Raw genomic sequence first — 23624 nt, 5'->3', positions numbered from 1 at the left:
AAGCCCAAGTGAACGCACAAACACTCATGCACACACACTACATTTTCAACAATGTTTATATTTAACCCCATGGCTAAAAGTAGGATCTGAATGTATATTAGTAATAACAAATAGAGCGATCCTATCCATTCCAATAGTCCCCGTACATTACAATGATCTGTTCTCCGTGGTTAACTGTGCTCAGAAATCTTGTTCTAATCCCTTACATCGCATGAAAGTGTTAATTTGGCGCACCCTTTTGGAGATACGACGCCATTGCAGTGTCCAAAAATGTTAAACTGCAACTCACACAAGTGGTAATGATCCAGGCATCTGCATCAGCAAGATCTGCCTGCATATCTCTAAAACCTGTAGTATCATGATAATGATTACGATGATGATATAGTGATGATGGTGAATGATGATGACGACGATTAAAAGTCTGCAAGACAGAACTAACAACTTGTTTGTTGATAGCCTGGACTCTCCCTTCCCAATTGACAGACAATGGACTTCATTGATAGCTAGACCCTAGACGAGATAATAAACACCAATGAAGCCTATAGGCTGCTAAGTGTATTAAAGTTCAATTCAGTTCAATTAGACTATGAACTGAATGTAGACTAGGCTACAGTTGATCTGGAAGTACTACCGTAATTTCCCGACTATTAGAGGCGGTTTGTACATTGATTTTGCTAAATTTCTTCAGCTATGAGGTTAATCAGGGGGGGTAGTTACTGTAATATGGTGTTAATATGGTTTTGTTTATTTTAACTTGCATAAAACACTGTCCTGCGGCTTATACACAATGCGGCTTATGTGGGAAATTGCTGTATAGACTACTGCATTTTAGGCTGATGAAACCTTTCAAAACATCAGAGGTATGCGTAGGCTATGTCTAACCCAGACCTATGTCTAGACAGTATAGGCCTACGTGGTTGAGACAGATCATTAAGGACCCAAATTCAAATGTATTCAACAAAAAGTGTTGGCTATTTAAATGATTATCATTGGGCCCTAACAAAATGGTAGAACAGCCTATTGCATGGCCAGAGAGGTAACGTTAGCACTTCTCTTTGGCTCTGGCATTGGCTAAAAGCATAAAAAAGTGGAATAGCCTACCTTTATCTTAAAATGAAAATGAACAGCTGAACTACACACAAGGCATGCCAGATCTTTATAATTGCAAAGGTGTATGTACAACTTTGCCAAATCCAACACTGTAGATTATCATGTGTCCATCTGGTGTGTGCGTAGAAGACAAAAAAAATTGCAAGGAGGCCGACCACCGCGAGTGGGAGCCCCTGCCTTGCTTGGTCATAAAAATGCAACAGTCGACTTTTCTCATTCGTCAGCTGGTTAGCTGACTGGTAGCTCACAGGCTATCTAGCCAGTTTTTACGTTTCATTTCCTTGTCGACCAACCAACGAGTGGCCGTGGATCAACATAACAAGAGCTTGTATTGGACTTTGACCAGATAGAGGTTGATGTGTTTGAAAAATCAATGCATTCGGTAGAACATTCTCTCGAGTTTCGTTTGAACAGAGGGGAAGAAAGTATCGCACACTATGTATGTGGGAAACCAATTGTCAAGATGACGAGGACGAATGCAAGAACTAACGTTATGGCTGTGTGTATTTAGTTAGCTAGGGTTAGCTAGCTAGGCAAGTGGGCTACCCATGCAAGCCAAGAGACTTATGAAGCATCATAATTAAACATTGGCCGAGAAGTCACATCCAACGTGATTCTTCAATTGGGGACTAACTTGAAGCTTGGAGTTTCAAAGCCGCGTGAAAGGAAACAAGGGCACAATCAAACTCAAGACATCAAACTTAACTCAGGTATGTTGGGCTATCATAGGTGTCTCTTGTTAGCTTATGTTAGCTAACTAGCTGCCTGGCTACATTTTTGTCGCTAACCTCAGCTGGCAAATGTGTTGGAAATGTCGCTAGCGTAGCCCAATAACGTTAGTTAACTGTCTGTGATAGTGTTAGCATTGATGCAAACCTGTTTGTTGGACAATTGTCCGTCAACTTGCATGTGAAGTTGACCCCCAATTGCTGTTTGGTGAATATCATACACTAATACCCCCAACCCTCGTGGCATAAAGACTTTGAGATAGTTAGATGGGAAGCAAGCTTGAAACTGCTATCGTTAAGGTATGTCACACAAAGGCATGACAGTCCGCTAGATAACTGTTAGCTAGCTAGCTTGCTAGCCATCAGCGCTTGACTGCCACAGTCTTGGCTAAAGTTGTGGGTTACTTAGTCAAGATTTACTGGCATTGTACGAGTTAGAAGCAGGTTTCCTGCTAGGTTCAGTTCGTTTACAGCGTTTTATTTTTTAAACTGAGCCACAGTTCAGCTCACAAATTACCTTGTGGAGTATCCTATATCCGTTAATTGAGCTAACGTTTACGTCGGACGAGCCCACTAACGTTAGCTCACCAGCTAATCATACGTTTCTTTCCAGGGTTTGTAACGTTAACGTTAAACGGCAACAATTGTCAGGTGAATATACCAAGACAAAGTTGTTTCAGAAGCATTTTACAAGGTCTAATTTATAATGAAACTTACTTTATGTCATCAGTATCAAATTAAACGAAGCTCGTGGATCTTTTAATGGTTTAGCCAGAAACTGGTTGGGCTGAGCGAAGTAATGTTACTAAAGCTAAATTGTTTAGTTTAGCAGAGATGGCCAACATTCCATCCTACAGGAAACCGATATTGCAACATAATTTCTTTGATCCGAACCTGGGTTCAATTTTATTTGAAGAAAAAAATATGAAAACAAACATCAATGATTTGGTTCTTTGTAATTAGTTAGACTAGTTACGCTGTCTGTCAACAGACTTCTCTTGGTAATTTCCCTAATGACATTGGAGGACTATTATTCTCTGAGTCGAGACATCCTTGTAATAAACACATGTTGGCTAATTTATTGATACGGTGTAAAAGATTACACCCCACATAATTTAGCAATAGCCTGTGTGAGGCATATGTTGGGTGCATTCTTACTTTGCATCCTCCCTGAAGCCTATCAGTGTTGTGGTAAATCTGCCTGCCTACCTTATTTCAACAAGTCTGGCACCAGTGACATGATTGATCATTGGTTTGGTTCCAGGGCTAAATCCAATTTCTGTTATACTTTCCATACCTCCCTCTGTTGTGGTCCAAATAAATCTCTGGAAGTGTGGATATGTAAATGAAAACAGGTCAGAAATAGGTGACATTCAAATTGTGTTGTCCATGTTGCTTCCTGTCTCTACTAGACTAGTTGGCTTCCTCAGTTTCTACCTTCTAGGATGTCAATGCAGTGTTATCTCAAGTCACAATTAATGATCATTCGGATTTCCGAGGCTCATTTATCAGATCCCGTTCCCTTTGGCTGCTGTTGGCTGACTACGTTGTGGTTGTTTTACAGTGAGACATGAGTCTCTAGAGTCTCGGCCTTCCCTCATTTCTGTTTCAAACCCATATAAATTTACTACAACCTTTTCTGAACTTTACCTACAGCGTTAATATCTGATCGGTTGCAGTGCTATATACATCAGAACTATTTAATTACAATCCGTTACAGAAGATTATATGTGAAAAACATACCAATTTTGTCATTGTCACTGCCTATTCAGCTATTTAGATGTTCTGATGGTGTTGCTTTATCAGAAGTGATGTTGTCTGTGATTTGTATGTTCACAATTCACCAGCACCCCCACCACCACCACTACCCCTTCTAGTTGTCTGTCAAGATATGAGCAATTGTTTCAATGCAATCAAACATTTCTATGTGATACAATTATATGGTAATCACCGCTGGGACAGTGTGGCAGTGGATTATCTTTATCTCACCCTTAGCCTACATGTTAAATAGAATCCCTGTTAATCTGAGAAAGTTTTAGGTTGATTTTTGCAGTTGAAACTTTGGCCTAATGATTGATTGATTGATTGATTTCATTATAGTTTCATTTGACTTGGGCTGTGATAAGATCAGCAATGTAGAAACATCAAAGCAGTGCTAAGATCTTAACAAGTCAGTGGCTTAAAGTTATATCTGAATCTTAAGTAATGGGTCCCACCCTGTTTACAGCAAATATGTTAGTAAGTCTGTTTCAACTGTAGAAACTTCAGGACTTTCAAGTGTCTCAAACATTTATTTGTTTTTTGATTTGGGAGCTGCAGTGGAGGTACAAGTGGACATAATATTTTGTTCTTTGATTGCGACATCCATTTGAAAAATAAATGTATGCTTTCCTTTGAAGCAGCACCATCATTAAACTGTTAAAATGTGCAGGACTTTGTAGTGTATGTAGGGTACGTGCAGGTCTTTGTAGTGTAAAAATATATAGAATGTTGATCCAAATTATGAAGGTTATTTTTTCCAAATATGAGCGATCATTACAAATTTTGATTGCTGCTCCAATGGGTGCCTGGCATACTAGTTTATGATGCAACTTGATGTCTGCCAAGTTCATGCATGGCGGACTGTGCTCGTTACTTTGCTCATTAACACTTGCCCATCAGTGAAATTAGGACCCAAGTTGGGTCACCCATTCCTCTGCCAATCCAAGGCCAACAACAGAAAATGAACGGCGTCCACTGTGAATCAGCGCAGTTCCCATTATTTTCTAGTAGTGTGCAATAAGTGTAATCTAATGTCTTTAGTGAGGAGTTGTTCTTTGGAAATACATGGTTTGGATCTCGTACAAGGACACTGTGAAGACGGGAAAGACGTTGCTTTTTTTTCTCTCTCATCTGAGTGAAATCTTAGCCTAGATGTTGGAAATGTCCTCATACAGCAATTCATCTGTGATGGAATTAGCCTAATGAAAAGTTAACTTTTTGTTCTGGGACTCCTTCTTGGCTTCCCTTTGCGTGCCTTTTTATGAGTGCTGTGGTGCCATTAGCTTCTTTTCCATATTCATGTATTCAGGACTTGATGGAATCACTTCTCTTTCATATTCTGATCTGTGCAGAACTCCTGATGCATTATTTCTCCCGTCTTATTTAAAATGTGTGCCCTTCTTTAGTGCAGAAGGACAAAAACAGACCAGAGTGGCCCTAATTTTAGTGTTGCTGCTGAAGTTTTGACAAATCCGATGATGAAGTTAAAGCAGCAGGTTTTTGGCTCTGTAGACCTCCTCTTTAGGGCCTATAACTGCCATCACAGCCCATGTAGAATTTAATCAATATGCCAAATGACTGTATTAATATAATTTTTATGGTTTGTCCTTGGAGAACAGCTTGCTCTGTCAGCGGACGTGTGTGTGTGTTTATCTGAGGGTGAGCATGAGTATTCTCTCACACTGCTCCCTTACGCAGCGGTTTTACTGCAAGGTCTCAGAAATGCAAGCTGTAATGGTAGGCCCATTGTGTGCAGAATTCAGTTAATGGAGGGTACATAAATTGACATGTATGGTCATCATAATGTTCGCATTCTACCACGTAGCAGTATTCCAACGCGGTTGCCATTGTTTGTTAGCCAGACTGTAGTCGATGTAATGGTGAAGGTCAGAATAACTCCCTCTAAATGCTGTGATTTTAATTCATAAGAATACAATATTTCTGCTAAAAATATTATTGCAACTATTGTAGAAGAAAACTTTCAACATCCATCTCTACATCGTCTTTGCTTTCTAACAGTTGTCAAGTTCATGTCGGGTTGCACAAACTATTGTAGACAATCATGGGTGAAAAAAATAGGAACAACACAAATGGAACAGGAATATGTCGGAGAATATCAAAAGCCATCAATCACAAACTGGAATATTCATCACTGGCATCTCAGCACTCTTGGAATTGAACTGTCAGAAATCTGTCCTTGAGTTCCTGTGTTGTGAATGAGGTTCCTCCCACTGCAGACTGGCCCTGTCTACCATATCCCTTCCTTTCCCTGTCCACTGATGCTGGCAGGTTTCTTAACCGCTGCCGGCAGGTCTGATTGCGCTCCTCTCATCCCTTTAGTATCTCACAAGAGCCAATACCATCATCAGAGCCTGTTTATAGATGTATACTTTGTATATTGTTGGGCTACTACATGATTGGCAACCTTTAAACTGATATTTTGACTCTTTTGTAAGGGATGTTGACTGTTGAGTTGTATTTCATTCACACCAAGCAAGCTTTTCACACAAATCCTCACACTGAAGAGGGACAAGCTACAGTTGTTGCATGTGTGCATTCAGTTGAATACTTGGGCCCAAGGGTAATTGGTGTACTGTTAGCCCCTGGTGCTGTATCAAGGAGGTGTGATCAAACATCCAAAGTGACAGTGGAAACCTAACTGTCCTTGGCGTGCATTAGCTAGCCCACAATTGGGCTGCTAGTGAAACAATGATCTCCAAATACCAACATTAGCCTAGCCGGTGGATTGATCTTCCTGGCTAACTAGAGCCAGGTTTCTTAGGCAGAAAGGTTGCTTTTCAAGGAGTGGAAAGAAAACACTGGAATCTCAGGTCTCTGCTGCTGTCATTATTGGCTTCTCTGAGAGAAACTCGGCCATTGAAGGCTTCAGCATCTTCTTTTGTCATCCCAGAATCCCCCATGAATAAGAGATCTTCTTTGGAGGTGGTTTGCTATTGAATCCCTTCATGCTGCTGACCCATTTACCAGTGGCATGCTCAATGATGTGCCATGCCAAACACATTCAGCTTTTGGAACTCCTTTGTGATTACTTGAACGAAGCCATGCATTTGGGGCTATGTCCACATGTAGCCAAGGTTTTTTTGTGTGTGTGTGTGTATGTTTTGGCCTTTCGTCCACTGAAAACGGTTATTTTCAAAAATGCTGACAAAAGTGGATAATTGCGAATAATGTGAACGTGGAAAGGGAAAACCGAGTTTTTGGATTGGAAAAATAAATGTTTGCAGGTCTCTGATTGGCTGCCATTGCCCTCTGTTTGATTGACCTTTAACAGCTGTTATTGTGCATCCATGTGGATGGATTATTTTAAAATACAGGGGAGGTACAGTATCCATTTTTTTTTAAATACCTGCATACGAGTGAATAGCCTGAATATTGAGAAACAATACTTCACACGGGCAAGTGAGAAAGGATAGTTAGCTGCCCATAGCAGAGTTCAAATGGCAGAGAGAAGAAATCTGCTGGCTACTGTTGTTGAGTCCATCATACTTAAGATCCTATAGCAGTTAAAGGAGAAATTATGGACATAACCAGGATCTGTTCAAAGCCATCAGATATTAGTCAAAGGAATCCGGGATTTTCCGTGCAAAATGTGTGTTTTTGTTTTTTTTGGTCATGGCGGTTTCAGTAAACTTCTTGATGCGCATGTTTTGTGTCTTTCAATTTCCCTTCTTCGAGCATCACCTTTGGGTTTGTCATTCCCCCCAGTGTGCAGTTATATCTGAAGTGCTTCAGCAGTCATCAGATGGCTTTTAGCAATACCTATTGGTGATATTTTAAAATATACTTAGAATGTTCTTCAATTGAGTGTCGCCTCTTTCTATCCTCCCTTCTCGCTTTCGTGGATACTTTCAGGTTTGTCCCATTGTAGCAAATTGGAGGCCAAGAGAAGTATGGTATACAATCCATATGAATAGGGCCAAACAAGCACAACATTTTCTTTGTTTTTTCCCTCTTATTCTTGTGAAGGTCCTTTCAGCTCCAAAAATATGCTTGTCTGACCTCTGCCTTCTGTCACCAGAGAGAGAAATCTGAGAAGGAGAAGAAAAGTGGGACGTGTGTGTGTGTGTGTGTGTGTGCGCGCGCGCACACGTGCGTGTTAGCCCTTGCTTGTTGTCCTTGGCAACGTCATATTTAAAAAAAAATGAGAACCTCACCTAGAATTGTCTGTCTTTGTCCAATGGCCTAGCAGCAAAATCCCACCTGGGGCCTCCCTCTGCATACTTCTAGCTTACTGGTCCTCATTGTCCTTTTCGCTCTCTCTCTCCCTCATCCCTCTCTTTTTCATCCTCTTTTCCCCTATCTTTCCAGTGAGCAGAAAAAGGGCTTTCAGCGTTTTGTGGGTTTTATCAGAATGCCGAGCAGCATGCAGAAAGCTTGTGTCTCATTGTGGTTGCCCTGGTCACAGAAATCCCTCAGCACAGTTTTTTTTTTTTTTTTTTTAAAGGAACAGTTTCCCTACGGAGAACTTAGTAAATCTCTGCAGATGCTGACTTGGAAACTGGAAACAGTGTGTCATGGGTTTTAAAAACAGAGCGGCGGAGCAGTCAGAGTAGTAAAGCCTCGCTCCACACACTTCTCTCTGTACAAAAGAGGAATGGACATCGTTGGCTATGAGCTCATGATCAGAATAGCAAGTTTTACACTCTGACGGTTTATATTCTGTTTTGAAGCTTATGAAGCGTCAATTTCATTTTGATGTGGCTATGTACTTTCACATTCACGGTCCCTCTCATGGGTTCCCCCTCTGTTTTTGCCATTCTAGTAAATGAAACGCAGTTATTTCACAGTGGTTTGACTGAAGGCTGTGCTCTTTAAAACGAAGATGAATGGTCTTCATAAGGAAACAAGGCCAGTCCTCCAGTAATCACCGCCAAGCAAAGGTACAGGCTCAAACATATTTTAAAGATAGTGTATGACCTCATTGGTCTTGAATGATTTGAACTTTTAAGAAGAATCAGTGTCAGGGATTGGTGACACTTTAGATGTGATGATTCTTTCCCATCAACCTTATTCTGAATGGAAGGACCTGCAGATGTTTCGCTGGACTAGAGAACATGGTTTGTGAAACAGGCAGTGGCACAGTTTTGAAATGGTATGTTTCTAATGCCCTTCTTCTAGGGGGAGGGGGAGATGTCTTTTGGGGGGCGTTAGAGGAAATAAGCAGTCTCCAAGCATTGGATATAGGTATGTTTTAGGCTGCACTCTGTTTAAGCACTGTGTAGAACTAGGATATAAGTCTGCATTTAGAAAGGAGTGGAAATCAAAACTTCATTATAACATGCCACTATATGGGGTTGGTCATCTTCATGATTTAATGTTTTTTCAGGTGATTAAAGCATGGCGCATTAGCCTGACTTGCCCATCTGTAAGGGTGTGGTTTATTATCTATTCTAAGCCTTGTGCAGAACATGCGAAACTGTAGGCAAATGCAACGCAGTCTTCACATTGGTGGTCGCTATCTTGCAAGCATATTTTGCGCCCAGTGTACAGGAAATAGGCTGCCATTTAAATATGATTATGCACCGCTGCCCAAACTGGGCTGCCGCCATAGGCACAATTTCTTTGCAGAAGTGTGAAATGGTGTTTGCACATCTCCTGCGTTTGGGACCCGGGAAAAAATATGAATCGAATATGGAACAAATGTCCAGGTCTGTGGTTGAGCCAGGCCTCCCATAAGGACCGTAAAAGTGCCCGCTGGCCTCTGCAATGCTTGCTTATACCACTGTCTTTCCTACACCACAGTGAAATAAAAGAAACCCAAGAAAACCCCTCTGTTCTCTCTTTCTGTTGCGGCTTTTCATCTACAGCCCCCTAGAAAACCCGAGGCGTAGTTTTCATCATGCAAAAATGTATACTTGCTGAAAATGTCTGACGGAAGAGAGGGGAGGGGGTTGGGGGTCTGGTGGATGAGTGGTTGGGAGGGCTGTGGGGGTTGCTGTCACTCAAAACCACAGCCTCCTGACAGAATGCCTGACTCCAATAGCTGTGGTTGTTTTTCCCTCCTTCTCTTCTTTTCCCTGGAGTAAGGGTTATATTTAGGAGTTAGCATTGATTATCCCTTGAGCTGGCTCTCCAGTGACGTGAAAATGGAATGATGAGCGCATGTCTAATTTCCTCTTGCCGCACTTCTTCACCCTCATCTCCCCTTCATGGGGTTCAATATTTGCCATGTGATTTTTTGGGATATATGCTTGCGGTGTGTTCCGTCTGGAACATGTTTTTATGGCTAGCAAAGAAGGCCGGCCCCTTATCAACTGTAATTTCACAGAATATAGAGGAGATAACCACTCATCTAAATATCATTTTAATGCCACATTTTGAGCCAGGTCTGAAGAGGATTGAAACAGACAATTTGACTGACTAGGGCCCCAGTCAGCAACTTCAAGAGGCCCTTAGCAGTCAATTTATGGTGTTAAATATTGCATTAAGACTGTCACATGTGGGGATTGGCCAGGGCTTCAGATGGTTTCACAGAAGGCATTGGAGCCCAGCACACTGTCAAGGTCTGTTAGACTCAGAATATCGCTGGCTGGGAATGAGTGCTCGCATCATCTTCATCTTGGCTTTCGCAGATTCAGGCCAGAAGCTTCTCTCAGGAGAAAGTGTATTTGGCTGAAATTTCTGATCTTTTATTTCTCTAACCAGGAGGGGAAGAGTGCGCTTATGATCTGTTGACACATTTGTAGAGTGTGAACGAAGGTATCAGTCCTGAAATACCTACTGTAAAATTGTGTATCCGGTGGAAGCGCTCATTTACCCACTCAAAGGCGAGCTTTAGAGTATTTGCTGTCTGCGCTGGCCCTAACCTACACCATGTAACCCCCTCCACCATTAATGCAAAGGCTTTGTTGTCCTCCCGTTCAAGTCCACCTGACTACTTTGACTGCACTCCAGTGAAGTGGCTTTAATTCTTCATCTGGTTCTGACTCTGGCTCGATCAAGTGGCAGCCCATGGAGAGGTGTGTTAGTAGGAGGGCACCATTGGCACCATTTCTTCCACTTGTGGAGCTCTTTCTGTCTGAACCATCTGTTTGCGGCCAGTCTCAGCCTTTTGGTGTCCAAAGAGACCCACATAAGACCACACAGACAACCTTTAAAACATCAGAGAATGATCCGTTTAAAGTAACATCATTTGAGAGCATTCCTGGTTGAGGTAATCTGTTAACATCTCTCAGATGCCTTCAAGACCTTGGCAAATGCAATACGTATTTCGTTGTCACAAGTCCCTTTGTAGTCAATTGTTTGTCGTTGAGCTTTTGATAAACATTTGTACATAACCACCTTTTGTCACTGACAGCTGCATGTCTAAGTCAAATATTTGTAAGTTGTGGTGTAAATAGTGTTTTTGTATTGGAGTTGGTACTTGGTAGGGAAGTTCTAGCTCAGGCTCTGAGCAAACCTAAAATCTAAGCAGAAGGTGCTGACCAAAGGTCTGCAAGTTTTCAGCAGTGACATGGACCTGGGCATCTGCTGAAGATGACTAAGTGAAGAGTGCCATTGAGTCAGAGATTCACACAGTACAACACCACATTTTTACATATCTGCACAGACTAGGGAAATTAGGTAAATGTACAGTAAAAGAATTCTGCATAATGCATGTTTTCCCTCGAGCTTTAGCTTACTGAGACACAAAGCATTGTGTCTAAATTGCAAGTTTTCTCCGTTATGCGTGTGTGAGGGGAAAATGACACTCTTGGTCTCCTAGTCAGCAGCCACATGGTCATTATACCCATCCAGTAATGTGTTTCAGGCATATGCCTACTCTTTGAAAGGGTCTCAAGTATTGTAATTGCATTTGGACAAGGATGTATTGCTCACAGTAAGTATGTTTTTATGTCATTACACATGGACAGGCAGAATGTTAAATATGTAAATGACAACTCCACCGTCAGAAGACATTATTGTATTCTCCTTTTGGTTGCCCCCATGACTGAATGTTAGCCTATCAACAGAACAACAAGCCTTTTCTTTTCTTGGAACAACACATCATCACATCATTTCAGTGGCTTAATAATAACAGTATCCGAATGACACGGCAGGCCAGTTCCATTATGTTCCAGCCAAGTGCAGATGTTTCAAGCACGTCTGGCCATCGTGGGGGTTTCGGACAAACACTGGATGGTTTTGTATCATCTCGAGTGCTGAGTCTGTTGTCTGAACTGCTCGGCATTGCAGAATTCTGTTCGGTCAACAATGCTCCTCCACACTGAGGAGGAGGTTGTCCCTTCCGACACGGTTTTCCCTCAGACATATTGAGCTGGGCTGTACCTAGTGGACAAGTGAACACAGATGCCAAAAGACTTAGCCCTAGCTGATCTATTTTTTCTCCCTCATATCAAGTTCACGCCCTATCAATTTTCCAAAGTGTATGTGTGTATACGTTTGTTTGTGTGTGTTTGTGTGAGAGAAAGAGGAGAGAGATCACTGGTGAAGTTTTACAGTGAGAGATAATGCAAAACTAATTGTGTCAAAGCTAAATTGCACAGGTATATGCCTGCAGTGTTTTTGTTTTTTGTGCCAAATATTTAGTTGCAGGTACAGACCTCTACCGTACAATTGTCTGAGGACAAGCATCTGCAAGAAACTGCAAAGGTCAACCGAAAAAACTGACTCAAGGTGTGGTGTCGGGCAGAAGTGATTGGATAGTTGCCCGATTTTGTTTAATGGCCTCAATTATGGTTACCATGACAGCATTCTGCAATGTTAAAAATGTTGGAACAAGTTTGCTAAGAATGGCTGTGCACCAAGAAGAATGTTACCCTTGTACAGAAACTATAACCAAAGTGAAAATTGCCCTTTCTGATCTATAATGAGCTGTCAGACTTTTTCTTGATACTTTGAAGCTTTTGTGTAGCATGACAAATTAAACATCACTTTCTTCCATTAACAATTATCATTATTTAAATGAGAAAGGTCAAGTAATGCATATGTAGACAGCCTAAATCTGAGCCAGATCTTAAAATTAATGTGCACCAGTGTCTTCAACCAAAATGTCCATAAATCATTTTCCACGCTTACATGCTGGCTGTTGTAATTTGTCAGCGAAAAGCGCTGAGAGAACTATGAATATTACAGCTCTGCTTCTATCCACATTCCTCAGACAACCTTCCGTTTCTTAAGGCAAGGATGCGTTATCTGAAGGGGGAAGTGGCAAGGCAGTAATGCATATTGAAATGGCAGATGCCATCTGTTTTATATTGTTGACTAAGTAATGATGGAAACATTGGATTGGTTTGTGTTTGAACAGGCCAGGATCTGTGCCCTCAGAGTCCGAGGAGTTTTTTTTTAAAAGTATGAATTTCTCAAAATACTCCATCACCGGCTTTGTGGTAGATACTAGGCTACAGCTTGTGTGAACGTTTGAGGAAGAGGAAAGATGTTACTTTTCCAGATTAGTCAGAAGTGATTAGGTGACTTTATCATCTGCACTCTAGGGCCTGTCTCTTTGTCACCACTGGCTCCCTTCCCAGACCAATCAGCAGTGATATAAAAGACCCATCCCCACAAGTGGTCGGAAGTCATTTTCAGGCCTACTCCCATCATTAGCCAATCAGTGCTATACATCCCCAAAGTGCCTTGCCTTTGCAGCTGATGATCACGTGTGCCAATGATGAATCTCCGTGCCTTATCTCCTCTTTTAATGGTTTTAAACCAGTACAGACACCAATGTTTGATGTGCGTGTAGCTGTGCCATGATTCAAGGTCAATATTTACAGTTCTAGTGCCAAACCAGTTCTCAATGATGGGTACCAAGTACTTGGCAAACCTTTTTTTTCAACTGTAATGGCTGCATCAAGAGCTCCAGTTTTATCCAGCCAAGTTCAATCACAAACCATTGACTATAATCTCAATCTTTAGCATTTAATGGGGACGATTTTCATGTTCTTTTACCTTAGACCAGTCAGATTTTTCCTGGAAGTTGTCTGTTCCCTCTCCAACTTTTTTTTTCTTTTCTTTTTTTAATGTCCTCTGACACCTACAATCGAATCCCCTCCCCTTACCTCTGGGAGAGTTTCACAATTATGTTTTCAGTGTTAGAGATCATGCGCTACTAGCACATCTATTTCTGGATGAGATGACACTCTGCATTGATGAAGAACAATTGTTTGGAAAATGAAGATACAACAAAGCACACTCACTCACTCACTCACCAAGGACCACTGTCTTATTCAATGAATGGCCGAGTCATTTACGACTGACTAGATCCCATTCTCTCACACTGTCGCACTGATTACTGGGAAGGACATAACAAATTTAAGATCTGCTGGAATGCTCGATGGACCGTTGCATTATAGTTGTGTCCATGTTGGAAGTGCTCCTCAAGGAAAGCTCCAATTTAACACTCAAGGAAATCATGACGTTGGAAACATCCTGGAAACATCCTGTTGGCACTGGTAGCCCAATGTCAGACTGTACACAAGCTGATTACCTCTTGCTGAGATTTAAGTGCGGTCTCAGTAGCTGATGTTATCAGTAGGGCCCGGAGGGGCATCGCTGCCCCTGCTCTGGTCTGTCAGGATGGTCCTCTGTATCTGATGGAAAGATACCACTTCAGAAACTGCTTCAATGCGCATACAGTAACTAAGGCCCATCTTCCCCCTCTTGCAGGTCCTGGAACCAAAATGCAATTGCATCTAAATTGCCGTTTCACCTTTACCTTCATGATGGCTCTTTGGGTCAATCAGAGGTTTCTTTATGTTTGGCTCAGAGCCATATAGATGCATGATGTATCTATATGGCTCTGATTTTGCTGAGTAGATGCAACAGGGAAATCACCTGGTTGACCGTATTGCCGTGATCAACTTCTGACCAGACATGTATTTATTGTACTGAAATGCATGTAATTGCCTGCTATAAGAAAAGATGTCAGTTTTTTTTTGCCTGATGATACTGACCAGTCCATACATCTCATTGGTGAGTGTTACATTAGAAGCTAAAGTGTCTTTACAATACAGCTACTACAATGCCAATGTTGTTAACATAGTGCCTGAAATATTATCTACTGAAAAAAAAGAGAACTAGGGTAGGTGTCCTGGCTATAGTAAACTTTTCTAATTTACCACTTGCCTAAATTTGCCCTGTCCTACTTTTTCCTGCCACATGTAATTTTGGTGTCTTAGAAATGTCAGTGCTTTAGTTCGCTACTATTTTGTGCAGTGGGACTGCAATGTCTCGGAGGAGGTGTCTGAAACAATAGCGAGTGCAAAAACTTTTTTTGCTCCCACCCCCTCCACCTTCTGGCTACCAAGCATGATTGTCATCTCCATTTCCGACTGAAGACCTGAGAATCCAGGCCAATTGTCCCTATGAAATGCCCCCATTGTCTTGCGTTGGTCTGACCTTTTTGAGGCCTAATTAGATGTTTTTGTGGAATTGTATTTGGTGAATTTCACATTAGGAAAGGGGCAAGCAGTGGGTGGTGTTCTGGCTAAAGCATTCCTCAGCATAGCACAGTCTGTCTCTCTCACTCTCCCTCATATTCTCTGTCATTATCTCTCTGTCTCTTCCTTCCTCTCCCTGTCTCCCTCTCTCTCCTTCTCCTTCCCTCCCTCCCTCTCTGCCTCCTCTCTCTCTGCTTCACTCTCTTTCATAAAGGGCAAATCTGTCCAAGAAGAGCCATGCTTGTTGATAAAATGTCAACCATCCTCGGTATAGGTAGCTGATGGGGTGAACTGCATGTTTCGCCCTGTAGCAAGATGAACTTCAGCCCTTCTCTCAGCTCGGGTCAAGGTCAAGTCTGCAAAGTAGCAGTAGTCTCTTCATCCACCGAGGTAGTGTCCTTTAGACTAGGGGTGTGCTGTTCAAGACCGTACTACATGAGCATTATCTCAATTAATGTATTCATTTATTCTATAACGCTCAGAAGTTGTGCTGCCATGGTAGCCTAAACTATCCATATGCTCTTTATAATGCACCCTCAAAATAGCTGTGTTAGGTAACACTTTCTAATAACCTTGCGCAATTAAGCATTTGTAAGGAGCTGGGCAATTACCTGAAAAGTTGGGGGTTCCGTTCCTGGCTTCCGTTGTTGTGCCACTGACCTTTAATTTAATTGACATGTGTAAGTTGCCATGGATAAAATTGTGTGCTAAATGAACAAACGTAAATGTAACCTTTACAACTCATTTGTAACTGCATTGAAAGGCATAGGAAGTCCTCACTTTAGATGAGCTCACAAAATATCCTTAACTAACCACTTAGAACTCCTGAGTTAATAATGAATGTTAGTATTAGGAAGTGGTTTATAAAACATTTATCCACACCCCTAGCTAATCCTTAGTGCATGTGTTTAATCATAATTTTTTTTATAAAGGCATGCCTACTTGTAGGTGTAGTTTCCTAATCATGAACACACCTAACTGATAAACCATTACAACAAATGTAACAAACTATTATTGCATCATTTATTAAGTTTTAAAAGCTATCGCTATATTAGATATAGGCATAATATTAACTATGACCAAACCATGTATAACTGTGTATAAATGCTTTACTGATGAGAATGTAGGAACAATATTTTACAAATGAGGAACAAAGCATTCAGTAATAGTTTACACATGCTCAATAGTGTAGTTATTATAAAGTGTTGCCCTCGGTGGGTAACTGGGATAACTGAATAAGTTAGTAACTGAACACCACTGTTGGTTGTTTGAATATTTCAAATTATTTGTATACGAGACAGTGATTGATATCTAAACATGATGCAAGCTTTGTCCTGCTGTTATTGTTTCAGACATGCGGTAAACAACACAAAGGGTTTCAAGACTGATGAGAGCAAAATGTATCCAAATGTAAGAGAAGGAAGTCTGAGGTTGCTTGACTTGGTAGGGCTCATGGAAATCCAGGAATATTTATGGAACCAAATGTGGAAATTTATCTTTTCCAGATCTGCCCAGTTCATGGAAAACAACTGCATGCAGTGACTTTGTAAATTGATGATACTTTGAATGATTACAGTCAAAGATTCTAGAGTGTTGCGCGCAAGTTGGATCTAAGATCTTTGATTGCATGATTATGTTGTTCACCAATGCTCTTGTTGACATTGGGCATGAGTCTTAAAAACGGTCGTGTGCCTAGATCGCCGCATGGTTTTTCCGAGGAATGTGTACATGTGTCTTTCGGGGGTGTGTCCATTTCCTGTTGCTCACACCATAAATCATCTGCTTTGATGGTCTCTGAGGTCACAGCCGTGCTGCTGCTGGTAGTTTCTCCGGAGATCCCGCTGCTGTAGAATAGCTCTGTCTAATTTTAGATCATGACTCTGCACAGCTCTAGAAATGTAATTTAAGATGCTTGCTTCAATAAGGAAGCTCATCATTGATCCTGAGAGTGATCTTTGCTGTTGAAATCCTTTGGCCATCGATTCTGTCCAGCAATATATTTTATTAATTGTCAGTCGAGCTTCAAGAAACATGTGATGCCGTCATGTCAGCAGAAAGCGAGAGGAATGGTTCTAGCTGCTTGGGATTAACTCTCCGGTCTCTGGGTCTAGTCTGCGGAGGCCATGGTTTGGGGGGGATGGGGGGGAAGGAGTATAGTGCCTACAGCTGGCCTGGTGTTGCTTGGCTCTGTCCTCCCTCATTAATTTCACATAATCCAGCTTGCCATGGCCTACAGGAAGTGGCCATCAACTCCCCTTGCCACCTACCCCTCCTTCCTCCCCTTCCTTAGTCCCCTTCATCTGCACCACGCAGAAGCACAGAGGCCCTTTATATCCCTGGGTTTCATCAGTGGACATTGCTTTTGCTCAGTGGACTGGTAAAATGTTGTCCAGCAAACACATTTAACTTTCACTCTCACATTCTTGTTTTGCTTCTCTTTTTTTTTCTGCCCACAAACCGCTCTCACAGTCTCATGCAATGCAAGGCCTTTACTCTGGATGAAATGCAATTTGTCTAACAGCATAAGAATAGGCCCACTTGATGCCTTGTACAGCAAAGGGACCAAGGCATTGAAGTGGAAGTGCATTAATGTGCGAAATGTTTTCCTCACTGCCGGGATCCTGTTGTCCTCTTTATAATTTGAGCAATGTAGCTGACACTCTTTTAGCCGTAGCCTTCTTAAGGAGACGTATTGCCTCTTTCGTAGTAAATCCCTATTCCCAATCACTTGAGAGAAATTTTGGCCCAAGCCAAGTGTGTTTCCTGTGTACAGGTTATTTATTGACCGTAGATAGTGTGTGTATATAATGCACAGAAGTCCAAAAGTTGTAGTGTTTGTTTTCTGATATACTTAATTTCCCAGGACATATTCTGTCTTTATTTTTGAAGATAGATCCACTCCTATCTAGCCCATCAACTGCGAGTCTGTAGAGTCATAAAAGAGTGTGAGCACAAGCGGAGGAAAAGGACAAGGAATGTGAATATGTTTGATCTCTCCGTACTGACCTTTACGCAACAAAGATGAATGAAAATCCTGATAACTGCTCCATGATGAGGCTCCTAACGGACACTCAGAATGCCTGTTGACTCTCAAAAAACGGAGTATTTGCCCCGAATCGTGGCATTCTGCCTGACGTTTAGCGAGAGAACAGAACTAGACTCTGTCTTATCAATATATTGTATTCACTTACCTCCCTCCACCCCAAATGTTGTGCCCGGTCATCAGTATTTCTATTGATGTCCAGAGCAAATGGAAACTTTCAACCGTCACTCTTACGTAATGCGCTGTCTCTTTGTCAGTAAGCACTTTTCGAGCAGCATGGCGCTCAGACAAGTATTAATTTATTCCTTCTCCATTTGTGTCAGTCATTTTTAGAAGGCAAGAGGGAGAGAAAGGGACAGAAGAAATGAGGTACAAATAGAGAGGAAAAGGAGAAGGAGGGTCAATGTCCTTTCCCCTGCTGGCGTGATTAGCATTTTTCAATGTTTGAGTGGACCGCATAGCCCTTGCAACAAGGATTTGCATACTTTTCAACGGAAATGGCAGCCAGGCTAGTGTAAACCATTCCAAAACATTAGTGTTTTCTCAAGTTGCCTTTTTCCAGAGGCCAGTGTTTTGAAGAACGTAGGAAATACCTTGCCCCCCCCCCCCCCCATACCGATATGCCAAATGTAAACATTAACCAAACCTCATTCCTTTTTTATTTATTTATTTATTTATTTATTTTATGGCCATCTTCTCTGCAACGTGGAGGATGTTATTGGCTTAGCTGTAACCTACAGCATTTCGGTTTTGCCCCAAAAGTGCTTTCAGGTTCACTTCCCAGTTATTAGATGAATCACTAGGCTAGAGTAATGAAGTGTTGAGCAAGACCAGCAGTTGTGCTCCAATCTTCCCAAAGTGCTTATTTTCACTGGAGATGGTATGTTATTCCAAATGTCTGCGAGCACCATTTATTATTCCCTTCATTCTTTGTGATTTTTGAGGTTGCAGGTTCCATCCGTTGACTTAACAAGTTAAAGAGAAAAATAAGTAGACTAAATAAAAGTGTTCCCCACTGTTCAAAGTGCCCAATTTGCCAAGTTTTCAGCTCGCTAAAAAGGGGTACTCTCTAATGAAGTAATGTGTTTAGTCCCAAAGGACAACTTAACTGTATTTAGATTTTTTTCTAAATACAAAAGTGATGCCCCTTCAACCTTCAGTTATTCTTGGACTTTAGGCCTTGAACATAATTTTCTCTTTTTTAAGATGTTTTGGTTGTGCTTGCACTTCACTTTAGCTAAAAGACATAATAATCTTTGTGTATTTTAATATGTTGGTTAAGGCTTTCGCTATTTCTGCGGTAGAATTGGGTCTATTATTTAGAGATTAGCTCATTGTCTTTTCAGTTTAAATGAGGGTTTAACATGATAAACGCTTAATCCCGTAACTGGGACTGTTTTCTCTTTGTGTTTTTTTTTTTGGTGACACTGGTTGACGTGCTTCGCTCAGTTCAAGCACTAATCATCCTTTCGCATGGAAAACATTCCATTGGATGAGACATGAGGGAGAAGGAGTTCAGTCATAACATGCATGTGCCGGGCCCTTGAATGTTGTGACTGCTCTTAGAAACAAGATGTAAAACCCTCGCTGCTTTGTTTTGTTTTGTTATCCCTTCGTCTGCTTCCATTTTGTTCTGGCGATAAACAAAGCTCTTGTAACTCAAGACCCCCTCGGCTCCGCTCCTATAGAGATTGCAGAAATGAAATGATTCAGCGCATTTGATGGGCAGGGAGCGGATGCCAAAAAACGAGTGCAATACCCCATTGGAGTCTGCTCGGCAGGTTCGCCGCAAAACCCCTCCAAGGAAATTTCCCTGGAGCACCGAGAAATGCGCTGCTCCTCTCCAACGGGCCCTCCTGATAAAGTTCTTGCTCTAAGGCCCTCCCTTCAGAAGAACTATCCTTGAAGTTATTGTCTGTCCAAGAGCATTCCACTCGTACACACTGGAAAAAAAATACTTTCTCCCTTTCTCTCTCTCCCTTTTCCCGTAATGTCGCAAGCAGAGGAAGTGAAGTCTTTATGCCTCCCAAAAGCTGTTGAAGTCTACCCCCTGAGCTCACTCTGGCAGAGCCAGATTGGCCTGTAAAATGAAACATAAATATCTTGATGGAGCAATTGCATGGAGAAGGGGGAAAGTACCTTTTCTAGAAGTCGGGTTCGGTTACCCTTACATTAGTGAGAGAGGAATGCCGCAAAGCACTAGAATTAATGAGTGGACCAATTTGTTTGTATGATTGTGTAAACAAATGAACAAACATTTCTCTACCTCATTGACATTTGGGAGTTCGACCGAGAGTTCTGTGAGGAAGCTCTGCGAGAGGTCTCCTTAGCTCATGCACACTGTGAATAACCCGATCAATCTCGAAACAGTAGCCACCAGTCAGCTAGTATTACTTGGAGGGTTGGGGGTTGGGGGGGGGGGGTCACAGGAAGTGCTTATTGGAAACTGGGTTTTTTATGTTGGAGCTGGGAAGCATGTCGGCGTTAAACTGACCTCTCTACAGGGTAGTAGAACCTCACAGCAGAGTCTCAGTATGCATCATTACTTGAGGTGGAAGTGAGGTGGAAGCCACTAGTTGTAAACAGTAGTAGCAGTTTAGTGAGTCACACATCACTAACAGCAGCGTTAGGGCACTCACATAACTTTAAAAAGTATCGAGGGTTTAAGACTGTAGTCTTGTGTTAGCACAATGATCATTAGTCATTGTGATAGTAATGTGATCAAAAAGTTATTGTCACGCTGATGGGATCAAAACAATTCAGCATAAGGGAAATTAATGATGGCTAACGTGATTTGGTTATCATATTATACATTATGCAATACATTAATTTGCACTGCCATTAAGTTATTTGCTAAATTTTATTCAACATGATTTACAAGTAAATCAAAATTGTCTCACCCAAGTGTCTTTGAACTGCTGTTTGGTGTTCCCCAAGCTTACCGTGTTTGTCTACGCTCTCTCCTCCAGGAATGCCCGGAGCGTTCGCAGCCTGCTGCTCCTCCTGAGGTCTCTGCCCCCGTGTGTGGAGCTCTGAGCGTGCCCCCCCCCCCTCCCCCCAGCCCAACCCAACCCAACCCCCCCCAGCTGGTGTGACCGGGGCAGAATGCTGCTGCAGGGCTGGCCCCAGCAGTGCGCCTGAGCAAGAGGAGGCAGAAGCCGCGGCTGAGGGAGAGGATGGGGGTGAATGCCTCCAGCTACCCGCACTCCTGCTCCCCGCGCTTTGGGGGCAACTCCCAGACGCAGCAGACCTTCATAGGTAAATGAGTTCCGCTCTGTTTCACCTTGTTGCAGCAAGACAACTGCCCACTTATGACTTAAGCCTAAAGGTCATTAGAATGAGAACATGATTGATTCGCGCAATTTATTAGCTTGTCAAATGTACTCAAGCACATAAATCATTCTGTACGAGTTATGGCTAAGTTTTGATTTTTAGAATGTTTTTATTTTGTTCATTTTGAGCAGTCCATTTTTGTCTCATGACGAGCAAAATAGTTTCCAGTCACAGTAGTCTTCAGTCAGTAACCTAATAGAGTACTGTAATTATAGATATTCTCATAATATAAATATGTGTTCCTCACAACCTGTGCTGCCATGACGAGCCACATAAGGCAGTGCAGGGATGATACATTGATGCACTTCTACGTTTTCAATCAGTCTCTTTTCAAATGGTGCCCATCCAACTGAACCGATTCAAAACAGGTCATGACCCACACCTGCTTGAGGGAAATAAGCCCATAGGCTTCCCTGAAGACAGAATTCCTAAGGAGTCCTTTATGTAGGTCACTGATAACGATGGAGAGCAGCATAGCTTTGAGCACAGTTTCTACTCAAGACCTCTCCCCGACCCCTCTACGGTTTGTTTTTCAGTCAACAGCACTGTACTGCTGCTGTTCAGCCACTCCTTTGTTTAACTGCTACAAGCAAAAGAGAGATGCGTCTTTCTTTCTTTTTTTTTTTTTTGCAACGTCTGCCTTCTGTTACTTTTGGAAAGCCATTCCCATTATCCACCGTGTGCAGCCTTTCATCTTAGCAGGCAGTTTAGTGCTGTTCCACCTTGACACTGTCACGACACTCCAGAGATTTGATTTTTTTTCCCTCCGCTCCACAGGGGCACGGAGCGTTAACGACGACCGAGTGTGTTCGTCTGCACTCTGAAATGAGTGAGTTGTAAAAGCAAGTGAAGGCCGTTCAGGTTTCCCCATGCACCTTGAGAGTGCTGGTGTACTCGAGAATTAAATCGAACAATATCCGGATCCTTGGGGTTGCAGAAGTGGAGCCCTCTGGCAGTTGAATTCTTGTTATCGACTGGCATTGCCTCAGATGGCGCCAGCGAAATGAACAGGATGTGGTTCTTGCCTTTTCTCTGTGAACTTTCACTTAAGTGTGGTTTACTGATTTCGTTTTTTTAGGTTTCAAAACAGCTTAGTGAACTGTAAATAGGTATGAGTGGCAAAGCTGGGACAAATGTGGATGTGCCAGAAACTACATTTGAACGTCCTTGAAATTGATGTGGGAACACTAACCTTGTGTTTGTTAATTTATTTATTGAATAACGTCTAAAAATTCATCAGGGCTGCCAGCTGTCCTCACACAGCTGTTTCCTTGTAGAGCAGGCCAGATTTCACATTTAATATTTCACAAATATCTGTTTTTGAACCCCAGAGTCTCATAAATATTTACTAGGAGTCTCAGTGCAGTGTTTTAGCATTGTTATTAAACCGCCCTCGCCACTGACTGTACAACACAGAGGAGAGCACTAAGGCAGGGAAATAATTAAATGCGTTTTAAGCAGCGACTAGATTTAAATGGCAATACATAGATCATTAGAGTGATGGAAGGATGGACGGGCAGACTGGATTGATTATCGTCTAATGGGTGTCCCAACCTTGCCAAGTTTACCACAGAAGAATTGGACACTAGCTGAAGTGTCACTAGGGAGACATTAGTGTTTTGTGTTTCAGATGTTCCTCATAGTATCCCTCTCCAGGCAAAAATTCCTCATGGAGAGAGTGAGGAAAAGCGCACAAATGTCTTTGGCCATCATTATTCGTTTGGGGCTTGTATTATGATGGGTTTTTTTTGTGTCTTTCCCTCTTTCAAAGCTACACTTGGAATAATCAGAGTCTTCCTCTGAATGTATAATGTGAGATATAATGTTTAAAAGGAGGGAGAAGAGGCGTTCTCAAACTGATGTCCCTTTCAGAATGTCTTTGATCTTGTAAAAGATGGTGTTGCCTCCTCAAGTCTGCCGACACCGACAAAACATTTTCACTCCTAATAGGAGGAAATATCAAAGCATCGACTCTCTTAGTTAAAATGCAGTCCTTAAGTGACCTGCTTTTTAGTCCAGAGCCGTTTTGAATATTTCATATGCATTTGTGTTTCAGAAGAAGAAGCTTGAATTGAGCTACAGCGCGAGAACTGTTTTAAAACTGTTTTGAAACAAAACGAATGGAAATGAGCCTTGAATGAGTCCTGGAAATGCCTAGATAATCCTAAATTTGTATTCATAGGTTTGCTCCCCTAAATGGGCATTCCTTCAAATGAGCTCCTTTTGTTATAGACTGATGTGCTCAAT

At 41.9% G+C, this 23624-nt stretch overlaps 1 protein-coding gene across 2 annotated transcripts in view; it reads left to right on the top strand.

The window, feature by feature from the left end:
• The first annotated feature begins 1420 nt into the window (after positions 1 to 1420).
• Positions 1421 to 23624, top strand: part of btbd7 (BTB (POZ) domain containing 7) — a 56612-nt gene continuing 34408 nt past the window's right edge. For both annotated transcript variants that reach the window (XM_062550403.1, XM_062550402.1), the window contains exons 1-2: positions 1421 to 1820; positions 21014 to 21302. In XM_062550403.1, the coding sequence (XP_062406387.1) occupies positions 21221 to 21302 (82 nt within the window). In that variant the 5' untranslated portion in view covers positions 1421 to 1820; positions 21014 to 21220. The remainder of the gene's footprint in view (positions 1821 to 21013; positions 21303 to 23624) is intronic.

This window comes from Sardina pilchardus, chromosome 12, assembly GCF_963854185.1.
Source record: "Sardina pilchardus chromosome 12, fSarPil1.1, whole genome shotgun sequence".
Lineage (NCBI taxonomy): Eukaryota > Metazoa > Chordata > Actinopteri > Clupeiformes > Clupeidae > Sardina > Sardina pilchardus.
The sequence above is the reverse complement of the archived record's forward strand: the minus strand, read 5'-3'. Positions and strand labels throughout refer to the sequence as shown.